The 25565-nt window shown below is 44.4% G+C and overlaps 3 protein-coding genes across 4 annotated transcripts; 1 reads left to right on the forward strand and 2 right to left on the reverse strand.

Moving 5' to 3' along the window:
• Nucleotides 1-929: 929 nt before the first annotated feature.
• mdh2 (malate dehydrogenase 2, NAD (mitochondrial)) lies at nt 930-2165 on the reverse strand. The gene has a single exon (XM_088307769.1). It carries the CDS (start codon nt 2020-2022, stop codon nt 1009-1011), a length of 1014 nt encoding a protein of 337 aa, XP_088163895.1. The 5' UTR covers nt 2023-2165; the 3' UTR covers nt 930-1008.
• A 391-nt stretch (nt 2166-2556) lies between these two features.
• rnf146 (ring finger protein 146) lies at nt 2557-7009 on the forward strand. 2 transcript variants are annotated; one of them, XM_088307094.1, is made up of 3 exons: nt 2557-2634; nt 3449-3508; nt 4920-7009. In XM_088307094.1, exon 3 carries the CDS (start codon nt 4932-4934, stop codon nt 6102-6104), a length of 1173 nt encoding a protein of 390 aa, XP_088163220.1. In that variant the 5' UTR covers nt 2557-2634; nt 3449-3508; nt 4920-4931; the 3' UTR covers nt 6105-7009. The 2 variants fall into 2 exon arrangements, with proteins under 2 accessions (XP_088163220.1, XP_088163219.1); XM_088307093.1 differs by lacking the exon at nt 2557-2634 and adding an exon at nt 2641-2785.
• A 533-nt stretch (nt 7010-7542) lies between these two features.
• echdc1 (enoyl CoA hydratase domain containing 1) lies at nt 7543-14936 on the reverse strand. Its single transcript, XM_088307095.1, has 8 exons — nt 14740-14936; nt 13767-13885; nt 13057-13132; nt 12690-12862; nt 11760-11902; nt 9551-9603; nt 9381-9461; nt 7543-8742 (listed from the first exon to the last, which is right to left on the reverse strand). The coding sequence occupies exons 3-8, from the start codon at nt 13119-13121 to the stop codon at nt 8325-8327; spliced, it is 933 nt and encodes a 310-aa protein (XP_088163221.1). The 5' UTR covers nt 13122-13132; nt 13767-13885; nt 14740-14936; the 3' UTR covers nt 7543-8324.
• Between the last annotated feature and the right edge of the window lie 10629 nt (nt 14937-25565).

A 25565-nucleotide genomic window follows, 5' to 3' on the forward strand; every position in this document is an offset into this window, starting at 1 on the left:
ATGCAATCTAATGGTAAATTATTCACAGCATGGCCAAATATGAGTTTAAGAGAAAGGTGGGGGGCACGAATATGTTAACATAATCTCTTTCACTAATCTAAATGATTAGTATCGGCAGGCATGTGATGGTTTTACACCAGGCATTTTACCCCCACCTCCCATTTTTTCCGTTAATACAAAATCCTTATGCAACTTATGTAACTTTGAGCTACAAGACAACCATTCAAAAAATTCTCTTCTATTGAAAACATGGCCAGTATATGAAAAACTACACCAGGGGTCACCAAAACCGGTGCTCGAGGGCCCCAATTCTCTTATTTCTCCTCTCCCTCCCATGTGTTGGAGGAGGGAGACATCTGAACAAGCCGTATTGGGGCCCTCGAGGACTGTACATGGTAACATCTGAACTTGAGTATATGTACATCAAGTGGCCACGTAATAGGTTCACCTGCACAGTCGGGGAGTCAATAAAGCAGCCAAACCAAAACAAACTTTCCAACTTGTCACAAATGTGATCATCTCATTAGATTGTACAAGGTTACCTAGAATTATCCATTATTCACAAGTAATTATATTAAAAAAATACTCACACCAGTGTTTTTTTTCCCAATCTAATTTATTAATGGCTACTCGTGTTTTACTCAATGACATATATGAGCATGAAAGTCAATGACCACAGTATTTCCTCTAAAGTAATATATTGATAAGCGGACCAGATAATGAATGGATGGGAAAAAAGTTAATTTATATTTGCAAAATAGGATGTATGATGTATTCATGGCTGGGTGAGATATAACTACATAGGAAAAGATAAGGGGAATCCCATTGAAAGAAAATGACAGCACAAATGTCAAAATTTACTTCTTTATTTAAGACTATTGTTTGGCAAAAAGAAAATCAAAAGAGGAAGAAATCACAGACAAATGTGGTGTTTTGCCAAAGAGCCTTTAATTTAAGACAGCAAATATCAATGACAGTGGCAAGTTGCAGCTACTTTAATGTCCCTGTTCACTTCATGTTGGCCACAAAATCCTCGCCCTTCTTGATGGAGCCCTTCAGCTCATCAATTGCCTCAGCCACCAGTTTCTCCTCGAAGGGGGACAGCTTGCCGAGCCCGAGGTTTTTCTCAATGCCATTCTTGCCCAGGAGGAGAGGTGTTGCGAAGTATTTGCACTCTGTCTCCTCTGACCTGACAAAGCCGCATTCAACCACACCCTCCTTTCCATTCATGGCATCCAAGATGGAGAAGGTGAAGCGGGCGCCGGCGTATGCCATGGAGAGGGTAGCGGAACCAGCTCCGGCCTTGGCCTTCACCACCTCAGTGCCAGCTTCCTGGATCCTGCCAGTCAGAGCAGCCAACTGGTCAGCTGGGAATTCCACTTTGGGGGTGCACTGGGAAATGAGGGGAATGATGGTCTTCCCCGCGTGACCTCCAATGACAGGTACACTGACACGGGCTGGATCAAGACCTTTCAACTCAGCCACAAAGGTATTGGCTCTGACAATGTCCAAGGTGGTGACACCAAACACTTTGTTAGGGTTATATACGCCATGCTTCTTCAGGACCTCAGAAGTGATCGGGATGGTGGAGTTGACAGGGTTGGCAATAATGCAGATCATTGCTTCAGGACAGTTGCGAGCACAGGCATCGGCCAAGGTAGCAACAATGGTAGCGTTGGTGTTGAAGAGGTCGTCACGAGTCATGCCGGGCTTTCTGGGCACGCCAGCGGGAATGACGACGACTTCGCATCCCTGTAGTGCAGCATTGAGCTGGTCGGGACCCATGTAGCCGCTGACCTGGGCTCTTGTCTCGATGTGGCTGAGGTCAGCAGCCACCCCTGGGGTGTGAGCGATATCATAGAGGGAGAGTTGACTCACCAAGGGGCTATTCTTGAGCAGCAAAGATAGCGGCTGGCCTATTCCACCAGAAGCTCCCAGCACCGCCACTTTGGCGTGCTTGTGCGACGAGGTGGACAAGCTCCTGGTGAGCCCGATCGTGGGTCTTACGGCGCGTGAGAACATTTCGCGATTGTTTCTTCTTTGCTTAGCTTGGCTGAAAAATAAATACCCAACGCACCAGCGCTCTCCTCTGTGACACCAACGTCCTCTAGCTGCTAGCGAACAGGAAGAGATTGTAACCGTCTGCGCCTCGTGAAATCTCGCGTTGTTTACGTCACGCGTAATATTACGTGTGTCGGAGTTTCCCAAATTAATCTTTAATCAAAACAAAAATATGCACCGCATTCTGGACTGCATGTGAAAGGAGCATCTGTATTTAAAGTTTTAAACCTTAACTTTTACTTATAAGTACGTTATCACGTAAAGCATAACGCTCTACAGCTAAACACTTCGACACACATTTCAAGTAATTTTGCATTTTTTTCCATTTCCTGCGTTGATTTGACATTTTCGTCACAATAAAATAGTCAATATTAGTTAGAAAATGGGTTTAATAATAAAACACCGTACTTTTCACTTTTGTGCAAAGTAATTTAAACGTACCCGAACATAACGAATAAACGTGTTTTTTGTTTTGTTTTTTGTTTTGTTTTTTAAGGGTCTTCGTTCATTTGATTGGTGAATTGGAGCGTCAACAACTCGGATGTGACGTAATTTCATCTTCAGAAATCCGAGGTAAATTGAATGCGTCACCCTGAGTTTTTTAATACCGTGGAAAACAAACGCACGAAACATTCGGATTTGTTTGATTGACGTTTGGTATTGGCGCCCCTTTATTTGAAGGTAGCTATTCAGAAGAAGTGGACAACGACTTATAATCAGTACGGTATGTACGTAGCAGCTGCCTGGACTGAGACGCGAGAGGAAAAGTGCTCCTTGTTGTTAATGTCGACCTGCTAAAATAAGCTAGCGCCATCACATGAACCCCGTCTATTTGCTGGAGTCAAATTACTGCCGTTAGCCGTAGCAACTAGCAGTAACGTTAATGGAGTCCACCGTTAATATCTATTTATTCACGTTTGCGATTTAGCATTTGTACTCATTTGTTTGAACACATTTTCTTTGTTTCGTGTCTCAAACGTCATCTAGAACGTTCGGACTGTCATTCACCACAATGAGTTTCATGTAAATTTTAGCATGCCATCTCTTTGTTGTCTTGTATTTGGTAACGTAATCTGCTTTTCAGTGGCTTTAACGTTAGCTGTTATTTTTTTCAGTACTAAGAGGCCACCAGCATCAATGTGGAGCGATTTGTCGACTCAATTGGGTCCATGCAAGTCCGACAATTAACAGAGTGGCCCTTTGTTCAAAACACTCGCTCATGTTAGTAACAGCTGTGTCGAAATGCTTTGTAATGTCACGCGTGAAATGCATCTTGTTTATCAAATGCCTCGTATTCGTTCGTTTACTAAAGTAGTTTCTAAACGGTTTGTCTTGACGAGGGTACATTTTCTTTTAAAAGTCATACGTTTTTTTTGGTTTAATGCAGGTCTAATTTTGAAGGTCCACCAGCACGTCTCATGATACATGAACATTAAGGCGACTTAATGTAAGTATGCATGTGGTGTCACAAGAATGTCATAGATTTTGTTTGATTTATTTTCAGGGGTTGTTAAGGAACATGGACACTAATATGTCAACATTGAGCCTATGGGATACGTTATGGTTTTCTGACTACTGTTGTTTTTTCAATTATGAAATACAATAAAATTTAAGTGTGTGTGGGCATTTGTATAATATTTATTTCAGCAGATTTCAAATTTTATTCTGAACTTTTTCAAAGAAATTAGATTTTCTGCTTTTTTGAGTAGATCTCAGTGTTCCAGTACTTAACTGAAGGTGCAGACTTGGAAGCAAAAATCTGAGAAGAAAAAAAAATTGCCTAAATATTCACTTGTATAGCTGGGATTCGAACGATAAATCACAATTTAGTGACGGATTAATGTACTGTGGAAGACCCACGGTTCCTTGAGATAGATGGATAGCAAATGTATTTGGCCCCCTTGAACTTTTTTACCTTGGGCCACATTTCAGGCTTCAAACAAAAATTGAGTTTTAGATTTTTTGTTGTTGTTGTTTTTATGAGGAATCATCACCAATTGGGACCCAGTCGTGAAGTGGAACACAATTCTTATATTTTTAACTTTTTTTTTTTTTTTTTTTATAAAAAAAATTGCAACATTATACACTCTCCCCTGAGTTCATCAATTGTAGCTCCTATTCATTTCTGAATGCAGACATTTACTTTCTGGCTTTGACTGCCTGTACTGGGTACTCCCGATTTTTGTGGTACGCTGAATGTCCAACAGCACATATGAACGATTTTATGAATCGTCTGAGTGAAGCAGTGTACTTGGTGCGCATTACAGGGATATTGCACGGGGCCAGCTCAAGGGTGCGTTTGGAAATATCCTCTGAGCGTGCACTGCAGTACTTTCACCGTTGGGAAACTCAAGAGCATTGTTGAAATGTGCCGTTTGATTATTCAGAATGTACCAAAAACAATGCCAGTGTGGGCTCTTAGCACTTCAACAGGGGATGCAGTGCACCAGGCAGTAGAGATGGAAACAGTTCAAGCACTAGCTGCTGATTGGTTTAGATTTTAGAACATAGGTTGCGTTCAGAAATGAATGAGAGGCGAGCACACTCTACCTCTCCAAACACACATTCAGGGTAGTGCACTGGCGTTATAGTGACTTGCAAATGCAACCATTGCATTTGCATTTAGGGTATTTTCCCTCCAAAAAAAAAATATTTCTTGACTGATCCCGTTTTAGAAGAAAAATAGCAAAAAAAAACACCAAATAGCGACGTAAAACTGGAATAGCTTCATTTATGGTTATAAATGGAAAAACCTGTGATTGTAATGCCGCAATAACTGAGTTGCAATGTTGCAAAGGAACTTTGTACACATACATGCCACCTTTTAATAGTTTTTTTCTTCTCATCCCACTTCCCAGAACTTGCTAAGGATGGCTAGTTGCGGGGAAGTAGACCACTCTGTTAGCTCACTTCCCCCAAGTAAGAAAGGCAGCAACAGCAGCAGCAGCAATGGTGCTACTGGTAGTGGGAGCAGTGCCGAATCATCGTGTCCTGGCTCCCTCAACACATCACCAGCCCTCTCTGTACCGGAGTGTGCCATCTGTCTGCAGAGCTGTGTCCACCCAGTGCAACTTCCATGCCACCACATCTTCTGCTTCCTCTGTGTGAAGGGGGCATCCTGGCAGAGCAAGCGCTGTGCTCTCTGCAGACAGGAAGTGCCGGATGACTTCTTGGAAAGGCCCACACTTCTCTCTCCGGAGGAGCTAAAAGCATCTGCGGGGGGTCGGGGCGGTGAAGTGAGTGATCACGCCTGGTATTACGAGGGCCGCAATGGTTGGTGGCAGTATGACGTGCGAACTAGCCGTGAGCTGGAGGACGCTTTCTCCAAAGGCAAGAAGACGGCGGAGATGCTCATCGCTGGGTTTTTGTATGTGGCTGACTTAGAGAACATGGTCCAGTACAGGCGTAATGAGCACGGACGTAGACGCAAGATGAAGCGTGATGTTTTGGATATCCCCAAGAAAGGAGTGGCCGGATTGCGTTTGGACACTGAAGGTGTCACAGGGGCAATCGGGGCAGCAGGGAGAGAAAACTCTGCTGATGGAGCCGATACCACACCAGCTGGTGTGCAACAGCAGGGTACTGTCATCCCTTCTGTTCCACCAACCCCTCTGCCCGCTGCGAGACCTCCGACTAACTTGAGCGGTCAACCCGGCAGCAGCCCCCCTCTAGAGGACGCTCTCTCACAGCTCCAAATCAGCCACAGGCCCACTCCATTTCACGAGCGATCTGGGGCAGGTGAAGGTGAGGAAGACGAAGAGGACGAGGCTTCACCCTCTAGGTCATCTGACCCTCACGCCTCTGTGGATGAATCCGGCTCCGGGGACTGGAGTGATGAGGAGGAGGAGGAGGAGGATCAGGATGAAGGGGAGGGCGGAGGCAATGGTCAGCATGTGGAGCCATGGGAGGATCGCTCACAGAGGCAAAGACTGAACCCAGAGGACAGAGCCCTCCCTGGCGCAGAGTCCGTTTCCCCCCCTTCGTCATCGTCAAGTGGAAGATCCCGAAAGCCTGATGGTCAGTGTACAGTGACTGAAGTCTGAAGTTTTTCCATAATCAAGTTTACTGTTTTGTTCCATTAATTTATTCTTTCCTTTTTGCTCTCATTCATTGTTTCACTGCTCACAAACGACAAACGGATCATGTTTTTGAGCAGCTCTGGTTGACAAGCTGCTTGTGAAGTCATAAGCATAAACACCTTTGGAGTAAAATGACGATCTGTGACATGTGAGAGGGAACACGAATGAGTCGTTTGCAATTGCATCATTCTCAATGTGAATCGCTGCATTCTAATCATCTTTAACTCTCTCAGATAACATGACATACATGGAACTCAACATTTGGCGTTGATTCTTGATTATAAGTGCCAACCTCCCAGTTTATTTTGATTCAGAATTAGTGAATTGTGAATTCTCAGTGCACTTTTATGTGAAATCATCTTGAGGCAGGGTGTGTTTTTGCTGTGCCTCACGAGGAACTAAGTTCACATTTAATCTTAAAACAGTAAAGTCTGATGAACTAATTTACTGCCCATTGAAATTGTTGAACTCTTGAAGCAATTGGGACTTTAATGTAAGGTATCAGCCTTTTACGTTTAGATGTTGGTGACAACCCAGGTATTTTCACTGGTGTTGCTAATTTATAAAGGTAAACTAGAGCATGTTTGAAGAGAGAGTTATTTTAATGCTTCGTGTGGCAAGATGCTCTTGATATTTTGGGTTTGGTGTGGATAAATGTCCCTTTGTTTTGCTTTTAAATGAAATTACGTACAAAATGTGAGGCAGTAAGATGATCATGCCATTCCAAATCAAAGTGTTTGAAGGTTTATTCTAAGTGCTTAGATTATCCCCTCGGATTTTTCATTCTGAATGCATTTTTTGTAACAATTTTTGCTTGGCAATTTTTTACTTGGTTTGTAAATTAATAAATGGTCATTTCATCATTCTAATAGGCTCTTCTTTTTAGACAACTGAGTAATATGCTCCTCATAATAGTTGTCCTTTGCGATTGACATGCTTCCCCGTTCCACAATAGCTCTACTTTGAGTCACTGTGGGCTAGTTACTCAATAGCTATTAAGCCCTTTCGTACCTGAAATTTCAACACTTATCTAGTGCAGGAGTGAGTAAGTCCAGCCTTAGAGCCCATATCCACCCTGTTTTACATTTCCCTTGTACAGCACACCTGATTCAAATGATGGGGATCTTCCTCAAACTTTGCTGATGAGCCCATCAGTTGAATCAGATGTGTTGAGGAGGGAAACCTATAAAACAGGCAGTATAGGCATTGCATTAAGGCATCCATAACTTAGAGGGGGTGGAATTCACAATTGCAGCGTTGCACAACGGTTAAATACATTTATGTGAAGATGAATGATTTTATACAAACAGATGAAATATTATGCTAAAGTGTCCATTTGGGCATTTTGAATATCAGATCAGCTTAGAAAATAAGTTCAATTGTATTGAACTTAAATTGTGAAGAAGGTTCACCATTTCTTTAATAAAACCAGAACTTCACAAGCAAGGTTAAGGATGAAATTTAAATTAAAAAAAAAAAACACTGAATATACGCAGTAAATATTTCCCTCATGAAGCGGACACCCCATTACTGTAAACAATGTCAATGAAATACACTCCAACTAAAACGTAATCGCAAAATGACATATTTATATCCACGGCACTCTTTCTGTGGAAACATCATTTGAGACGTTAAAATAAACTGCAGTTAGGTTTTATTTCTGCCAAGTTTGACCTGCAGTGTCAGATTTATCTCACCCAACACCTATAAGATAATAGACACAAAAGATAGAAGACCATTGTTTTCTCATGAGGAGAACATAATAGACTGTTTGCAGTTCCACCACGTTCTGAAACAGATCATCCGTAGCCCACAATCACAATCATGCTAAGAGAAAAAACATGGTGGCTATGAAACTGACACTTGGCTATGTGTTACTGCTCTGAGCAGTTTTGTGTTTCTTCTCCCAAGCATGTCTTGGTATCGGTTGTTTGCGTTTCCTGCAGTTGGTTGCGGAAGGAAGTCTTTTGTTGGGTCGGCGGCAGGTCAGCGAGATAACTTCCTTTTCTTAGTAAATGAGCATGAGCAGTTTATCAAAAATATTAATAGTAATCAAACTACTAATATAAGATAAGCTAACAAAATTATAACATGAATACAATTTCTCTAACACACACAGTTTCCACTCTTGGGTTGATTGCAATGGTGCAAGTCTTATAAATATGACTGATCAATCTGATCTGCTCATTTGTATTTCGACTTGCTGGTTAGTGCCTGCAGGTTACTTGGACCACCCCAAACAGTACCAAAGACCTCCTTCTCAATCCTCAGTGCCTCCGTTAAAGGGAGCTCTCTCCCTGACAAGGCTACCTTTTTAATAGCCTGGATTACTGCCGGTGGCCCTTTTGTGTAGTGACTGAGCCACTTTTCAGCCTGCTGTTGGAGAGTCCCCACACCTTCCTCGATCTTAGGGTCTTCAAGAGCGTCATCTGCCAGACGAATCTTGAGCCCAATTTCAGTATCCACTTTTGAAGCACCACAGAGCAACTTGAGGGAATTTTGGCTTCCAACAAGATGGATGAGTCGAGCAGCTCCGCCCCAGCCTGGGACCACACCCATGTGTTTGTGGACAAACTGGATCACACTGCCAGGTGCCATTAATCTAAAAAAGTATCAAACGCATAGTTATACATGCAAATCAGTTTATCCTGTTTTACATGAAGGTACGCACATTAGAAATTGGGAAACATTTTTAGTGCAATTCCTTTGTTCCAGTCAAAGTTGGCAAAGGCCGATCAGAAGTCACTGAAAGATGATCTTGTGCAGTTTGTTTAAGGGTAAGTATTCCTCCCTGATCTGCTTGGAAAAAAGTCAAGGCCAATAATCTTAATTGTAAGTAACCATATAATTTATTGCACTGTCATATGAGTTTGGCATCGATAGGGACAAATTTGTTATTTATTTACTAATTTCTCCAAAATTAATAGATACAAAAAAAAATGATAACTAATTTCAGTTTCCTGAAAAAAATAGAAATAATCTGAGCTTGTTAGTGAAAAATGGGCCATCTTGGCTCTTGCTCTCCGTTAATTATCCTTTATTTCATAATCTCAATTTCACTAGTTGTCTTGACTTGAGCTAGGTCAATTCAATTTACAGATACCACTGACACATTTCCTTGCCAGGGAGGTCATACTTTAAAACCAGAACTCTCCTCCCCCAAGTCATGTGTAGAGTCTCCAACATTAAAAAAAAAAAAAGATTAACATGTTAAAAATGTGTGTGTGTGTTTATGTGTACCTGAAATCACATGCAGTAGTAAGTTCTGCGCCTCCCCCCAGAGCTCTCCCCTCCACAAGTGCAACAGAAATCAGAGGCAGCCTGCACTGGGAATACCAAATATAATACTGTGCTCCAAGTACATAAAACAACATACATTTCAATCACGCAGCATAAAAACGGCTCCTTGCCTGAGTAGTCTTGTTAGAACATTCTGCATAAACATACACATCTTCATGCCATCCTATGAGACAAAAGCAACATTACCTTAGGTTAGACAATTGATACCGCAAATAATTTGCCTCCAGTACAATGTAATGTAGGCATGCAAGTAAAGTGCATATACTGATTTAAAAAATGAAATATATAAATATCATGTGAGAACCCACAAATGACAATGGAAGAATTGTCCTGTGTGTTTTTAAGCTTATATTGTGTGTGGTGTACTCAAGATGACCGACAAAGCACAACACACACGACGATATCTCAATTGCGGTTCTCGTCCCCCAAAACAGATGATGTCTGCTGTACAGTAGGGCTGCAAAGATTACCGACTAATCACGAGGACGTCGACAATACAAACTATCGACAATTTAAGGAGTAGACGAGTCGTTTATTTCTATTTATTTGTTTGGCACATTGCTCTTGAAACACCCTCGTCTCTCGCTTTTCCCCGCTGGCTGTATGCCATCTTGGGTGCACATGTGCAGTCGCGGTGATCCGGGTCATCGATGAACTACACAGAAGCATTGCGGTTAGTGAAAAAGGTTACGTCACATTTCACCGACAAATGCTTATGATGCAAAGCTCCCTTTCATGGCAGCACGACGGGGATGCGCGATCATCGAGAAAGGAAGAACATTGTGGCTGTTGCCATTTTTAATTTCTGACACGTTCAGTCGTGTCTGCAAGCTAGTTTTAAGTTTGCGCGCACACAGACACACACAAAAACTATGTCCTTTTTCCTACGCTAACATATTGTAGTGTCTACATTGGATTAAGGAGGCATTAGTCAGCAAACTCACTTTTTATAACAACAAAAACAGGGTGTACAAGCCCTGTTTGACATTGAAGCAGAACGATCTTAAGGTCTCTTGCGAACGGAGTGATGCATTTATGAACTGTGAAAATCCAGTACTCAAACTAAGAAAACATGACATATTTGCCACAAGTCCCCCCCCATTGGTATTACATAACAGTAAAACAGTTTGTTTCAACGTTATAGTCCTATCAAAAAAAATGTTCCTCCTAATATTAAAAGATTTTTTTTTTCCTGATGCATTGATTGTGCAGACCAATTTACTACGATCGAGTCACCCATTTTAGTGAAGAAAAACCAAATGTTTTGCATAAAAGTTAAAGGAAAACAAAATTCAAAACCACTAAACGTGTTTATTTTATTTTTATTTAGCACGGTGCATTTTCCTAATTTACTCCTCTGATTACAAGTATTTCTTTTTGCATTTATAGATAGTTTCATAATAATTACTATAAATCTACATAGTGTAGAGTTTTGGTTTCATTTTAAGTTTAGTCAAAGTTGAATGTTGTATCATCTCATTAAGCAATCAGCTGCTTGCTGGTGCGACACGCCGCAATTAACATATGATCTGATTAGTCGACTGATCGCGGCTAATGGTGATTAGTCGACTACCAAAATAATCGTTCGTGTCAGCCCTAGTGTACATAAGTAGTTCTATTAACATTGGCCTGTGAGAGTCAGCATGGCGCCACAGGGCATCCAGACCGTGGAAAAAGGAAAAGTAGCAGTAGAAGAAATTGAAGAAGCTAGGCTAGTTTTTATCTTGTCTGGTAACTAAATTGCAGGTGTCTTCCCAGTCTACATACACACACACACACGAGACCACCCTTACCTTGCAGATCAGCATCCTGATGTGTTTTTATATACCCTATTCAGTATTATTTTCCATTGCACTCTCTTATTTATCTAATATATATATTTGTCTGTATTATTGTTGTATTGCACTGGAGAGGGGAGCTCTCTAATCTCGTTGCACACTTGAGTACAATGACAATAAAGGGATTTCTAATTCTAATTCTAATAATATAGAGCAACTCTGAATTCTGTCTAACGTTGTCGTTTTATACAACTTTACACTGCTATTGTTCTTCTGTTGTTTTTTTTGCTGTTATTTTTTTCTCTGTCTCCTGTCAACCCTTACAATGTCCAACTGCATTCCCAATATCTGCCACAATAAAGATAACCAGAGTGAGTATATCAAGTGCCCCTGTTGCAGTGATACAGACCATCTATTCTATTATTAACACGCAGTTGAACAAGATTAAGTAAGCAACTAAAAATGTGCTGACATTGATGGCAAGGGAAGTACTCTGCTTTTGGTTGTAGGCTTAGGAGCTGAAACTCTTTTATAGTCATACTTGGGGATTGGATAATGCTTTGACAGCATTGAGGTCTGATCCAGAACAGAAAGTTCCAGCAGCACCCTGGAGTATGAGGCCTTTTCCATCTTCCCACTGTTCCAGTTGGCTCACCTTTTCTTCCAGCTGCACCATCATTGTACCTGCGATAGTACAGCACAGTGATTCCCAACATTTACTGACCTCAGGGACACATTTATCCATCCATCCATCATCTATACCGCTTCTCCTCACTAGGGTCGCGGGGGTGCTGGAGCGTATCCCAGCTATCTTCGGGCAGTAGGCGGGGGACACCCTGAACTGGTTGCCAGCCAATTGCAGGGCACACAAAGACGAACAACCATCCGCGCTCACTCATACCTAGGGGCAATTTAGAGTGTTCAATCGGCCTACAATGTATGTTTCTGGAATGTGGGAGGAAACCGGAGTACCCGGGGGAAACCCACACAAGCACGGGGAGAACATGCAAACTCCACACAGGGTGGCCGGAGCCGGGATCGAACCCACGCCCGATGCTGTCTCTCACTGTGAGGCCATCGTGCTAACCAGTCGGCCACCGTGCCGCCCGGGACACATTTAACATTAGAAAAATGTCATGACACACTACCAAACAAATATGTCAAAAGAAAAAAGGTTGATACACCGCTTTCATTATGTAATTTAAACCAAAAAGGATGTTTAATAATGATTATTATAATCTGTGCCTGTGTCACCAACGCTACTGGCATAAATAGATCAATAAAGATTTATAATGAATAATTATGGACCAATTAAATGAACTGCGATACTTTCCTACAGCGCTGCAGATGATTTATGGCGCATTAATGTGCCGCGGCACACTGGGTGGGAATCACTCGTTTAATAGAGAACAGAGGTGATAAGTTTATATGACCAGAAAGGATACCAGGAGTAGTTCTTGAGAAACCTTACCGGTGAAGGCATTCATGTGGGATGGGTTGTTGATTGTGAGGACACCAATGCCAGACCCCTGTTTGGAAAGATCAATGGAACCCCCAGGGAAGCCCAGCAGCTTGGCCTTTGTTTCCTCTTGGTCAAAGTCCATCTCAGTGTAAACTCTGCCACTCATTTGTCTCTGCCATATCCTGATAACATACAATATATTAAGTAAAATTGGACCAATATGCAGATATCTTGGAGGTTCTGCATGTAATAACAATTATCAAATGAAGACTTCACTGACAATGTCAAATTGAGCATTACTATCCTTGTCAATTAATTTTTGGCGTTGTAATAGAATTGACAGTGGAATTTTACTAATGTACAGAGTCTCTGATACCTGGCCCAGCTGCTGCACACATGGCTCCCCCTCAAGAAATGACGCCTTACTCCATGAGTAACCATGATCCTTTAACCTGGACATTAAATGAAGCATAATGTTTACAATGAGGTTTGCGGGCAAATAGAGATATACTATTTAAAATGACAGTGAGCATTAAAAACAAATTGATTGCAAAAAAAGGTGACATTAGTTTAACATTTGAAGCCAATTAGAAAAAACTGTAGGTTATGCATTTGATTTAAGAGCCATGACTCAATCACACACCCCCAAAAAATAGCACCCTCTGGATATGTTACTATGTTGTCTCTAGTGAGCTGTTTTACTGCATTTGATGGTTGCTATCACTTTGTGTGTTAAAGAGTGCTCTCACATGGAGGCTGACTCGGGGTCTTCTAATTCGCAAGCTAAATAAATGTAAAATACATGTGGTGCTGTGATTACACAGAAACGGATAGTTCAAGCGGATTACTATTCATGTCACGACAATGCAATGTGTCGTAAAACGAAATTACCTAAATGAATATGCGATAAGAAAATGTTTTCACATGACAGCGTGTGCTTGTATCGGGTACGTTACATGTTCTGCAGTGAACCACATAGATATTTTAAATTGTTTTATTGGTAAGTTGCAGGGTGAGTCGATACAGTGTGCAAACACCTTGGTATCTAATTATCTCAATTTCGTTGCATGAATATCTAAAACCAACCTTGAAAGTTGAACTCTGCTACTTCAAAAACCTGCGCTAAACCGGAACTCTTCTCCTTGTCTTGATTTGAATGGCGCTCCGCAACCAGCATTTAGGCGTGTTACCGCCACCTACCGAACCTTAGTGTAATCAACAGGGTTAGATTCACCGAGTGCAGAGGTATTCAATTAAAAGTCACAGAGGTCCACGACGAAAATTTCTTCAAATTAAAAGGTCCGAACCAAAGTCCAACTTCCCGAAATGTCTAGCCTATGTTCACATTTTTATATAGCTTCAATATATATTTTCAACAGAGCGCACTTATATACTAAATATTTAGCAATGTTCCCATTAAACACATTTGCCAGTCAAACAAATATAAGGCGTTTATTTCACATTCAAGAAAATGTGGCTCGAGGAATTTAAGGGTGCCACTTCCAGAAAAAAACTGTAAAATATCTCCTGCAGAAATATATCAAGTGCTAAGCATTGAGTAAACATCTTTTACCTTTTTTTTTTTAAATCAAAGAGTTATCATCCTAAAAAAAACGGAAAGCCTAATTATCCAAGTAAACCAGGTCAACATGTTGAGTACTCAATCAATAGAAATGGCTGTCCTCATGAAAAACTAATTCAAAATGAGCTTTGACACCACTTTTTCTTTTGAATATTTTTTTAACTTCTCTTAATGAGAAAAATGAGTTTGTGACTGCCCTGCCAGTGACTTAAATCTGGGTTGGAACGGAGTCAGGGCCATTGGGATTTGGTAGATTATTTCACACATCTGGGTTTTGTGTTTTCCTTTAAATAATGTTTGTGCAACCACATTTAAGCACTCCTTCACAACTTCCCCATCACTTGAACGTTTTTTTATGTTTCCCCAAAATCCATGATACTTTTACTGAATATTCGTTTGCATGCCGCTGGGATGTAAACGAAAATGTAAAAATCTGTTGTACTGCACTCGAAGTTCGATGTTTTTGCATGCGCTCACCTCAAACGTCAGCGGATAACTGTGCACAAAAGGGCGGTGCTTTGTTTCGTAGTGGCGCTTCGCAATGTTGCGACGGTTTCGGAGCATATGATGCACACTGGTTTTGAATTGGCTGCAGCCAGAACGAAACTAAAATTCTCCGTCCATTCATTTAAAACAACACGCATCGACCTCGCTAACTTTTTAGCAAGGCATACTTCAGCAGCACTCTTTTCCGGTCTGCTGCGCAATTGGCAGTGGATCGTAAACAAAAGATTTGATTGGCTCAAATCAGTGACGCCTTTTCCGTATTTACTAGAATTGCAGTGCCAACGTTTGCGAATGCGCCCTGAAAAAAAATCATCATAGATTGGCCATGGGTCCGCTCCGAATCATTTGGTGATGCCTGACCTAATGTAAGCCCCCAAATAGTTCTCAATATTAACGGTTTTTGCATTCCACCTTGGAAACGATTATGTGGAAGACCTTGTGTAAGACACGTTACTGTGCATTTTGTTTCACTGAGTCGTTTATTTGAACAACGCAAAATTTTGAATTTCGTGGACATTAAACGTTTTATTTTTTTCAATAAATTGTAGTTCCGATTCAATGCAAAACGTTGCTCATTCCATCCATTATGGGCGTGGAATCCCAGCCCTCTTTGTGCAGTAGAATATATTCGGGTATAGAATTTAAATATTTGCACTTGGGGCAGAATAAAATATTTTAACGCTGTCGCGTGTACTGGCCATTTAACTAAGAGTTCTGTTGGAGAGACTCGAAGCCGGCAAAAACATGGAAGCGATACGCGTGGCTGTGTGACGCAATTCAGTGCCAAAATAAGCATCGTAAATTGCGTTTATTTTCGGCAAGCAGTGCGACCCCTGTCTGAGCTCATCTGTGATTTTGCCTCTTGTGACAACTAGAGTCTGAGAAAAGTTCTGGTACGCTGTGTAACAATAGCTACGTTCGGCATTGTTTGGTGAACAATGCGTCTACTGGCGTTTATAATATAAATAGGGGTGCCCATTACACCGATCGAGAGCGAGCAGTAGCTCGCAAAGGGGTGTTCGGTCGATCGCATGGATTTACAGAGGAGCCAGTCACCCCTCTTGCATGCATCACCAAGCATGCACATACGAGGGCGCTAACGAGCAAGTTACAAGTACGTCCAATCAAGTTGTCACACTCATCCAATCATCCGTGAGTCTGACTCATCCTACCCCATTTCAATGCCCCCACCTACCAACCCCTTCCGCTAAGAAAATGTTGCAATGCGTCGATATCTGTAATGTGTGTTTATTTTTGGTTTGGGATTATTTTTTGTTGGTTTGTTTGTGATTTTTGGTTTGCTGTTGTACGTATTTCGTTTTTTGTGTGTGGGTGTGTGTGTGTGTGTGGGGGGGGGGCTTGTGGTTACCTTTTTATGTTTCCTTGGTTATTTGCTTTTGTGATTCTTGATTTAGTGTAGTGGCACGTTTTTTATTTAGTTTTTTTTTTATATTTGGGACCGACGGCACGATGGCCTCACAATGCAGAGGTCGTGGGTACGATCCTGCCTCAGGCCTTCCTGTGTGGAGTTTGCATGTTCTCCCGACAGCTGGGATAGGTTCCAGCACCACTGCGACCTTTGTGAGGACAAGCGGTACAGATAATGGATGGATGAATATTATTTGGAATGACCTCTTTTGTGCATATGTCCAGTAATTAGTTTTTGTGATTTACACATCAGGGCCACCGTATCCACCTTATTCCAACGCTCCATGAGCCTTTGTGTGAAATATGGGTGGGACGGTCACTTTGTTTACATGGAAAGTGCATGTCACTACTTTTTTGCAATATCCGTATATCTTTTCATTTTTATGGAACATTTCAATTAAGTAGATAATCTAAAAAGCTGTCACTCGAAAATACAATACAATTTTATTTTTATAGCGCATTTAACAACAAATATCTTGATACTCTTGAGCAGTGCTCAGATGAACAATGACATTTGTACAAGGAATTGGCCTATATGACACTATTTTACGCAAAATTAATTACCACACTTATGACATTGCTTCGACGACGTTTCATAGGTGAATGGTGACTGATATGTTTGATGAAACCGGTGTCGGCAAACAGGAAGTGACATCAGCGGATATGCCGTCCCAACGACGACTTCTTGAAAATAATTAACAAATTAAACGTGCATATAATTATGTTTCTCTGCCTTTAACTACGACAAGAGAAAGAAACCCTGTCAAAGAAGAAAAATGTCAAAAATCTTTATTTACTATTGCTCACAGGGCAACACAGTCAGCATCATCCCAAAACCTCCTCATTAACACGCTCAACATTCTCAGTAATTGTTTTTTATGCATAAAAATAGATCCATTAAATCCAAACCTAATTTAAATGTTTTACATAAAGAACTGTGTTGTTGCTTTTTATCCTTGATGGTGAAGTATGGTGAAGAAAAATGTGCTGAAATTGTGTGGGTTTTGAGAGGAGCTGAACCTTGCTGAAAGCCCCTCGTGCTTTCTGTGTGGAGTTTGCATGTTCTCCCCGTGCCTGTGTGGGTTTCCTCCCGGTACTCCGGTTTCCTCCCATATTCCAAAAACATGCATGGCAGGTTGATTGGACACTCTAAATTGCCCCTAGGTGTGAGTGTGAGCGCGGATAGTTGTTCGTCTATGTGTGCCCGGCGATTGGTCGGCAACCAGTTTAGAGTGTACCCCACCTACTGCCCGATGACAGCTGGGATAGGCTCCAGCATGCCCTGGACCCTCGTGAGAAGTGTTTCAGATAATGGACGGATGGATGTTTTTTCCTTGTGTTCCTTTTGTGTATCTGTCATGCTTATTGTGTCCACCTGTGTTCGTTTAACGAATACCTTGTGTTGACCAATCAGCTCCTGCTAATCCTTTGTGTCTTCTCCGGGTGCTTTTGTTGTCTCGTCAATTTGTTTGTATTTGATTCCCTGTCAGGGGTGTCAAGATCCAGTCCTGGAGGGCCGCTTTCCTGCATGCTTTCAATCTCTCCCGGCTGCAACCCACCTGATTCAAATGATCAGCTCATCAGCAAGCTCTGAAGAAGCCTGATAAGTATCCTGCTCATTTGAATCAGGTGGGTTGCAGCTGGGAGAGATGGAAAACATGCAGGACACCGGCCCTCGAGGACTGGAGTTTGACACCCCTAGTTCCTGTCTGTCATCCATTCCGCATTGTCTTTCAGTTTTCACAGTCTAGATCACAGGTCTCAAACTCCAGTCCTGGAAGGCCGCATTCCTGCATGATTTCCGTCTCTCCTGGGTGCAACACACCTAATTCAAATGAACACGATACTTAAAGGGCTTCTTCAAATCTTGCTAATGAACTGATCATTTGAACCTGGTGTATTGCAGCCAGGAGAAATTCAAAGCATTCTTACACACATTAATTCATTACATACTAAATAACCTATTTCATTAAAATTAAATTCAATTACAATCTGTGGAGAAACAAATAAAATCACTGCAAACAACTAAAAAAAAAATGGCCAATTGACGATTATGACATATTGTAAAATGAATATTATCATCTATAGCACAGGTATTCAATTAAAAGTCACAGAGATCCACGATTAAAATGTCTTCCAATTTAAAGGTCCGAACCAAAGTCCAACTTCCCGAAATGTCTAGCCTATGTTCACATTTTTATATAGTTTCAATATTTATTTTCAACAGAGCGCACTTATATACTAAATATTTAGCAATGTTCACATTAAACACCTTTGCCAGTCAAACAAATATAAGGCGTTTATTTCACATTTAAGAAAATGTGGCTCCAGGAACTTAAGTTTGCCACTTCCAGGAAAAAAAACAGTCAAATATCTCCTGCAGAAATATATCAAGTGCAAAGCATTGAGTTAACATCTTTTACCTTTTTTTAAAATCAAAGAGTTATGAGCCTAAAAAAACGGAAAGCCTAATTATCCAAGTAAACCAGGTCAACATGTTCAGTACACAATCAATAAAAATGGCTGTCCTCATGAAAAACTAATTCAAAATGAGCTTTGACACCACTTTTTCTTTTGAATATTTTTTTAACTTCTCTGAATGAGAAAAATGAGTTTGTGACTGCCCTGCCAGTGACTTAAATCTGGGTTGGAACGGAGTCAGGGCCATTGGGATTTGGTAGATTATTTCACACATCTGGGCTTTGTGTTTTCCTTTAAATAATGTTTGTGCAACCGCATTTAAGCACTCCTTCACAACTTCCCCATCACTTGAACGTTATTTTTATGTTTCCCCAAAATCCATGATACTTTTACTGAATATTCGTTTGCATGCCGCTGGGATGTAAACAAAAATGTAAAAATCTGTTATACTGCACTCGAAGTTTGATGTTTTTGCGTACGCTCACCTCAAACTTCAGAGGATAACTTTGCAAAAAAGGGCTGTGCTTTGTTTCGTAGTGGCGCTTCGCAATGTTGCAACGGTTTCGGAGCATATGATGCACACTGGTTTTGAATCGGCTGCAGCCAGTACGAAACTAAATTTCTCCGTCCATTCATTTAAACCAACACGCATCGACCTTGCTAACATTTTAGCAAGGCATACTGTCAGCAGCACTCTCTTCCGGTCTGCTGCACAATTGACAGTGGATCGTAAACAAAAGATTTGATTGGCTCAAATCAGTGACGCCTTTTCCATATTAACTAGAATTGCAGCGCCAACGTTTGCGAATGCGCCCTGAAAAAAAACAATCGTATATTGGTCATGGGTCCGGTCCGAACCATCGCGTGGTCCGGATCCGGTCTGCCATTTGGTGATGCCAGATATATAGAACACCCCAGGACCTTCATGAGGAAAAAAGCAGAACAGATCATGGATTGATGGATCATTTATAGAAGAATCAACAAGCTGTTGCTCCAGAACTTTCCATCGCATGAACCACTAACCCACCGAGCCTATGAAAGAACTGGGTGACATATTGTCAACCCTTGTCTTTTTTTCTACTGCCTAAGCTTCTTTGCTTTCTGTTTTTGGCTGCTGGACTTTAAGGGCATCTAACCGTCTCTGTCTCCACTCACTGTCTGATAACGTGAAAAACTGTCGGTCTCTGCAAAGCTGGAGCGGCTTTACTGAACCGTTTTACGTAAATGGAGAGGGGGAGGCGTTGAGAAAGTTTCCGAAACAAATACATTTACTGTTGCCACCAATGCATTATATATTAATTACTTGGGTAATTGTACGTTTATTACTGAGTGTCATATTATTTTGTCAGTATTATAATTTTTTGGGCCGCTGTCAATCACGGGCCCCTAGAATCCTTCACCTCATTCCCCCCTTTTCTGCGCCACTGCTTGTAGGCACCAAATCAGACATTAACCTAGAGAGGAGAGTTGTTTACGACAGAAATATTTTGAGAGCTTTAAAGAAAGGGCCCAGAACTGTTAGAGACATCAGTGAGTGGTAGGAGTGAAGATATATATTAGATATTCCACTTTTTGCAGAAGACTTCTTCAACAAAACTGCAAATGAGATAAAGTTCAACCTGCGCTGAAAAAGAAACACAAAGGTGATAATGTCACAGGTCAGGCTTGTGGTGTTCTTCTGAGAGGGGCGTGCAAATCTTTAGTGATCTCATAATTGGAAAGTAAAATTGAATGCTATATAACAGGCATCACCAAATGGCGGACCGCGGTACGAATCCGGACCGCGGGATGATTCGGAGCGGACCCATGGCCAATCTATGATGATTTTTTTTCAGGGCGTATTCGCAAACATTGGCGCTGCAATTCTAGTAAATACGGAAAAGGCGTCACTGATTTGAGCCAATCAAATCTTTTGTTTACGATCCACTGCCAATTGCGCAGCAGACCGTAAAAGAGTGCTGCTGACAGTATGCCTTGCTAAAAAGTTAGCGAGGTCGATGCGTCTTGTTTTAAATGAATGGACGGAGAAATTTAGTTTCGTTCTGGCTGCAGCCAATTCAAAACCAGTGTGCATCATATGCTCCGAAACCGTCGCAACATTGCGAAGCGCCACTACGAAACAAAGCACCGCCCTTTTGTGCACAGTTATCCGCTGACGTTTGAGGTGAGCGCATGCAAAAACATCGAACTTCGAGTGCAGTACAACAGATTTTTACATTTTCGTTTACATCCCAGCGGCATGCAAACGAATATTCAGTAAAAGTATCATGGATTTTGGGGAAACATAAAAAAAACGTTCAAGTGATGGGGAAGTTGTGAAGGAATGCTTCAATGCGGTTGCACAAACATTATTTAAAGGAAAACACAAAGGCCAGATGTGTGAAATAATCTACCAAATCCCAATGGCCCTGACTCCGTTCCAACCCAGATTTAAGTCACTGGCAGGGCAGTCACAAACTCATTTTTCTCATTAAGAGAAGTTAAAAAAAATATTCAAAAGAAAAAGTGGTGTCAAAGCTCATTTTGAATTAGTTTTTCATGAGGACAGCCATTTTTATTGATTGTGTACTGAACATGTTGACCTGGTTTACTTGGATAATTAGGCTTTCCGTTTTTTTTAGGATAATAACTCTTTGATTTAAAAAAAAAAAAAGGTAAAAGATGTTTACTCAATGCTTAGCACTTGATATATTTCTGCAGGAGATATTTTACAGTTTTTTTCTGGAAGTGGCACCCTTAAATTGTGATGACCGCTTCCCAGCCGGGGCTGGAAAGCGGTGTTGGTGGATTCTTAAATAGCGGACAAGGGAAAATGAGTTGGTAACAAAGTTTATTGTGACCGACAGTAGGCAATGAACAGGCGACAGGCACAATGGGGGGCTGTCGGGGAAAATAGAGGATCTATATTTACTGGCGTCGGTAGACGCGAACGAAAAACGCCGGGGGAAAGCTCTTCCCCCAGGGGAACCAAAACGACTAACGAAAAGAGCTTGCAACGCAAGGAACCCGAAAACAAAAATGTCCTTCCTCAAAAGGGTAAGGTTAAGTCCAAACATCGAAAACAGAAAGCGAGCCGAAACGTAGCTGTAGAACAAACAAGCAAACAAGCAATCACGACAAACACACGGAACAAGGTTGGCAAAACTATAGCAATGGCACAATGGCGAGAGCAAGTTGGGTCAGCAATAATCCGACACGCGGAAGTGCGTGTCGGAGGTTTATATAGTCAGTAATCAATGGGGTGATGAGTTACAGCTGAGCGTCTCGTGAGCTCGCCCCGCTCGTGGCCGCGTCTCCGGGCAACGCGCCGTCGACCACGCCCACACCGCTGCAACAAGGAGCACGGATCGTGACAGTACCCCCCCCTTAACGGACGCCCCTTGGCGGACTACCTGGTTTAGACGGGTGAGCGTTGTGGTAGTCGTGTAGCAGAGATGGACACATGATCCAGGAGCGAGGGATCCATTGCCGTTCTTCCGGGCCGTAGCCCTCCCAGTCGACCAGGTACTGGATGCCCCTTCCCCTGCGCCTGGAGTCCAAGATGTCCTTCACCGTGTAGACCGGGTCGCCGTCGATGATGCGTGGAGGTGGTGGCGGGGCGGCAGGTGGCACCAGAGGGCAGGTAGGAGCCGGTTTAATGAGCGATACGTGGAAGACGGGGTGGATCTTCATGGTGGGAGGCAGCTTGAGACGAACTGAGACAGGGTTGATGATGGCGGTAATTTCGAACGGGCCCACGAAACGCGGGCCCAGCTTGCGGGACGCACCTGCCAGGTTGAGATCCCGGGTTGAGAGCCAGACCTTGTCGCCGATCTTGTAGGCAGGGGCGGGGCGCCGGCGGCGATCAGCGACGCGCTGGTTCCGCTGCGTTGTACGCGCCAGGGCGGCCCGGGCCTCCTTCCACGCCCGGTGAGCCCGTTTCATGTGATGCTGAACTGAGGGGACCTCTTCGGTACCAGCTTGGGTCGGAAACAACGGGGGTTGGTACCCGTAGGCCGTCAGGAACGGCGATCATCCGGTCGCCGAGGAGATCAGGGTGTTGTGGGCGTACTCAATCCAAGGTAGGTGGTCGGCCCAGGTCGAAGGCTGGTCCAGGCAGACGCATCGGAGTGCGGACTCGAGGTCCTGGTTGGCACGTTCCGATTGCCCATTAGTCTGTGGGTGGTACCCGGAGGAGAGGCTGGATGTCGCTCCCAGGCACTGGCAGAACTTTTTCCACACCCGGGAGATGAACTGCGGGCCTCGGTCTGACACCAGGTCGTCGGGGATGCCGTGCAGTCGAACCACGTGTTGGACCAGCAGCTTCGCCGTCTCCAAGGCTGTCGGGAGCTTGGGCAGGGCCACGAAGTGGGCGGCCTTGGAGAATCGGTCCACTATAGTCAGGATGACGGTGTGCCCCCGGGAAACGGGCAGGCCAGTGACAAAGTCCAGGGCGATGTTCGCCCAGGGGCGCGCCGGAACGGGGAGCGGTCGTAGCAGGCCCGCTGGAGGCTGGTGCGATGCCTTGCTGGCAGCGCACGGCGGGCAGGCTTGGATGTAGGCCGTCACGTCTTGCTTGAGGGAAGGCCACCAGAATCGCTGCCCGATCAGGCCCAGGGTGCGCCGAATGCCCGGGTGGCAGGCCAACTTGGAGGCGTGGCCCCACTGGATTACCTCCGCCCGGTAACGAGTGGGCACGAACAGGCGGCCCTGTGGACAGGCCGCTGGAGCTCCGCTCTTGTCCTGGAGCTCCCGGATTTGCCGCTCTATCTCCCACTGGAGGCCTCCCACCACTCGATGGCTAGGAACCACGCTCGCCGGCCCCTCCTCCTCTTCCCACGCGTCGTGGATGCGGGACAGAGCGTCGGGCTTGGTGTTACGTGCCCCCGGCCGGAACGTCATAGTGTAATTGAACCGGCTCAGGATCAGGGCCCACCGTGCCAGCCGGGGGTTCAGTCTTTTCATGGCGCGAATGTAAGAGAGGTTCTTATGGTCCGTGAATATGGTGAAGGGTTCCTGGGTGCCCTCCAGCCAGTGCCGCCATTCCTGCAGGGCCAGGACCACAGCCAGAAGCTCACGGTTTCCCACGTCGTAGTTGGCCTCCGCTGGCGATAGGCGACGAGAGAAGAAGGCGCAGGGGTGAAGACGCTGGTCGACCGGGGACCGCTGCGACAGGACGGCCCCCACTCCGGAATCAGAGGCGTCCACCTCTACAACGAAAAGGAGATCAGCATTAGGATGGTGCAGGACAGGAGGGTTTGTAAAGGCGTTTTTTAAGTCCGCGAATGCCTCCTCCGCCCCACTATCCCAGGTGAACCGGACCTTGGTCGAGGTGAGCCGCGTGACGAAGCGCCGATAAAAATTGGCGAATCCTAAGAACCTTTGTAATTGTTTACGCGTAACTGGCACCGGCCACTCGACGACGGCGCGCGTCTTGGCCGGGTCGGCCTTTAGTTGCCCGTTTTCGACGATGAAGCCCAGGAATGGGACCGAGGTTTGGTGGAACTCGCACTTCTCCGCTTTTACATACAGTTTGTTCTCCAACAGGCGTTGGAGGATTGCTCGCACATGCAGGTGGTGTTCCTTTAAGGACCGAGAAAAAATGAGTATATCGTCCAAGTACACGAAACAGCAGACGTTGAGCATGTCTCTAAGCACGTCGTTGATCAGGGCTTGAAAAACGGCGGGGGCGTTAGTTAAACCGAAAGGCATGACCAAGTACTCAAAGTGACCGAGTGGGGTTTTGAACGCGGTTTTCCACTCGTCCCCTTCCCTGATGCGGATCAAGTGGTAGGCACTGCGGAGGTCTAACTTAGAGAAGACGGTGGCGGATTGCAGGGGGGCGAACGCTGAGTCCAACAGAGGCAAGGGGTAGCGGTTCTTTATCGTAATCGCGTTCAATTCTTTGTAGTCGACGCAGGGGCGCAGCGATTTATCTTTTTTCTCGACGAAGAACATGCCCGCTCCCACCGGGGAAGTAGACGGCCTTATTAATCCCGCCGCCAACGACTCCGTGATGTAGTCTCGCATGGCCGCCTGTTCGGGTTGCGAGACCTTGTACAGCCGCACCGACGGCAGGACCGGATCGGGAACTAAATCTATCGCGCAGTCATACGGACGGTGGGGTGGCAAGGATTTAGCCCTCTCTTTGCTAAAAACGGCGCGGAGGTCGTGGTAAACGCTCGGGACCCCGTTAAGGTCGATGTCCGCCTCCGGGAGCGCCCTGACTCGCCCGCCCTCCCCGGCGGACCGTAGGCAATGCGCGTAACAAAACGGGCTCCAGTTTTGGATAGAAAGGCGCCCCCAGTCGATGACGGGATTGTGCGAATGTAGCCATGGGATCCCTAGCACGACGGGTGTCGACCTGGCCGGCATGACGAAGAAAGAGCGCTTCTCGATGTGGTTACCCGACAGCTTTAAGGTTAGGGGCTCGGTTAAGCGCCGGATATCGGCCAGCACGCGCCCGTCGAGGTCGTAGATCTTCTCGGATTGTTCGAGCTCGGTGACCAGGCAGCCGAGCCGGGAGACTAAACCCGCATCGATAAAACAGTCGTCGGCGCCAGAGTCAATGAGTGCGCGAATCTTGATCCCACCACCGAGTCCCATGATCTCCCCATCCAGCTCCAGTCTCAAGACCGTCCCGGGGCGGACCGAACCGCCCGACCCGCTGGCGACCGGCTCTTGACGGGGCTCTTTAGCCGCGGAGGCGCGGGGCGCGGACTCACAGTTCGTTGGGGGGCGGGAAGACGACCCCCGGCGAGCGGCCATCTCCGGGCAAACCGCCGCTCTGTGTCCCGGCAGACCGCAGTAGAAGCACGCCCCGTGCTGCGCCGACGCTCCCTCTCCCGAAGATCCGGGCGAGCTGGAACCGGCTGCTTGGGCTCGTCGGTGGTTGACCAGTCGGGGTTCCGGGTGCGTGGACGATCAGCTTGGCGCTGCTCCCGGGACGCCCGGCGGGTCGCCCCCAT

The sequence above is a fragment of the Idiotropiscis lumnitzeri genome, chromosome 10, assembly GCF_059441095.1.
Source record: "Idiotropiscis lumnitzeri isolate Australia: NSW breed Sydney's pygmy pipehorse chromosome 10, RoL_Ilum_1.0, whole genome shotgun sequence".
NCBI lineage: Eukaryota > Metazoa > Chordata > Actinopteri > Syngnathiformes > Syngnathidae > Idiotropiscis > Idiotropiscis lumnitzeri.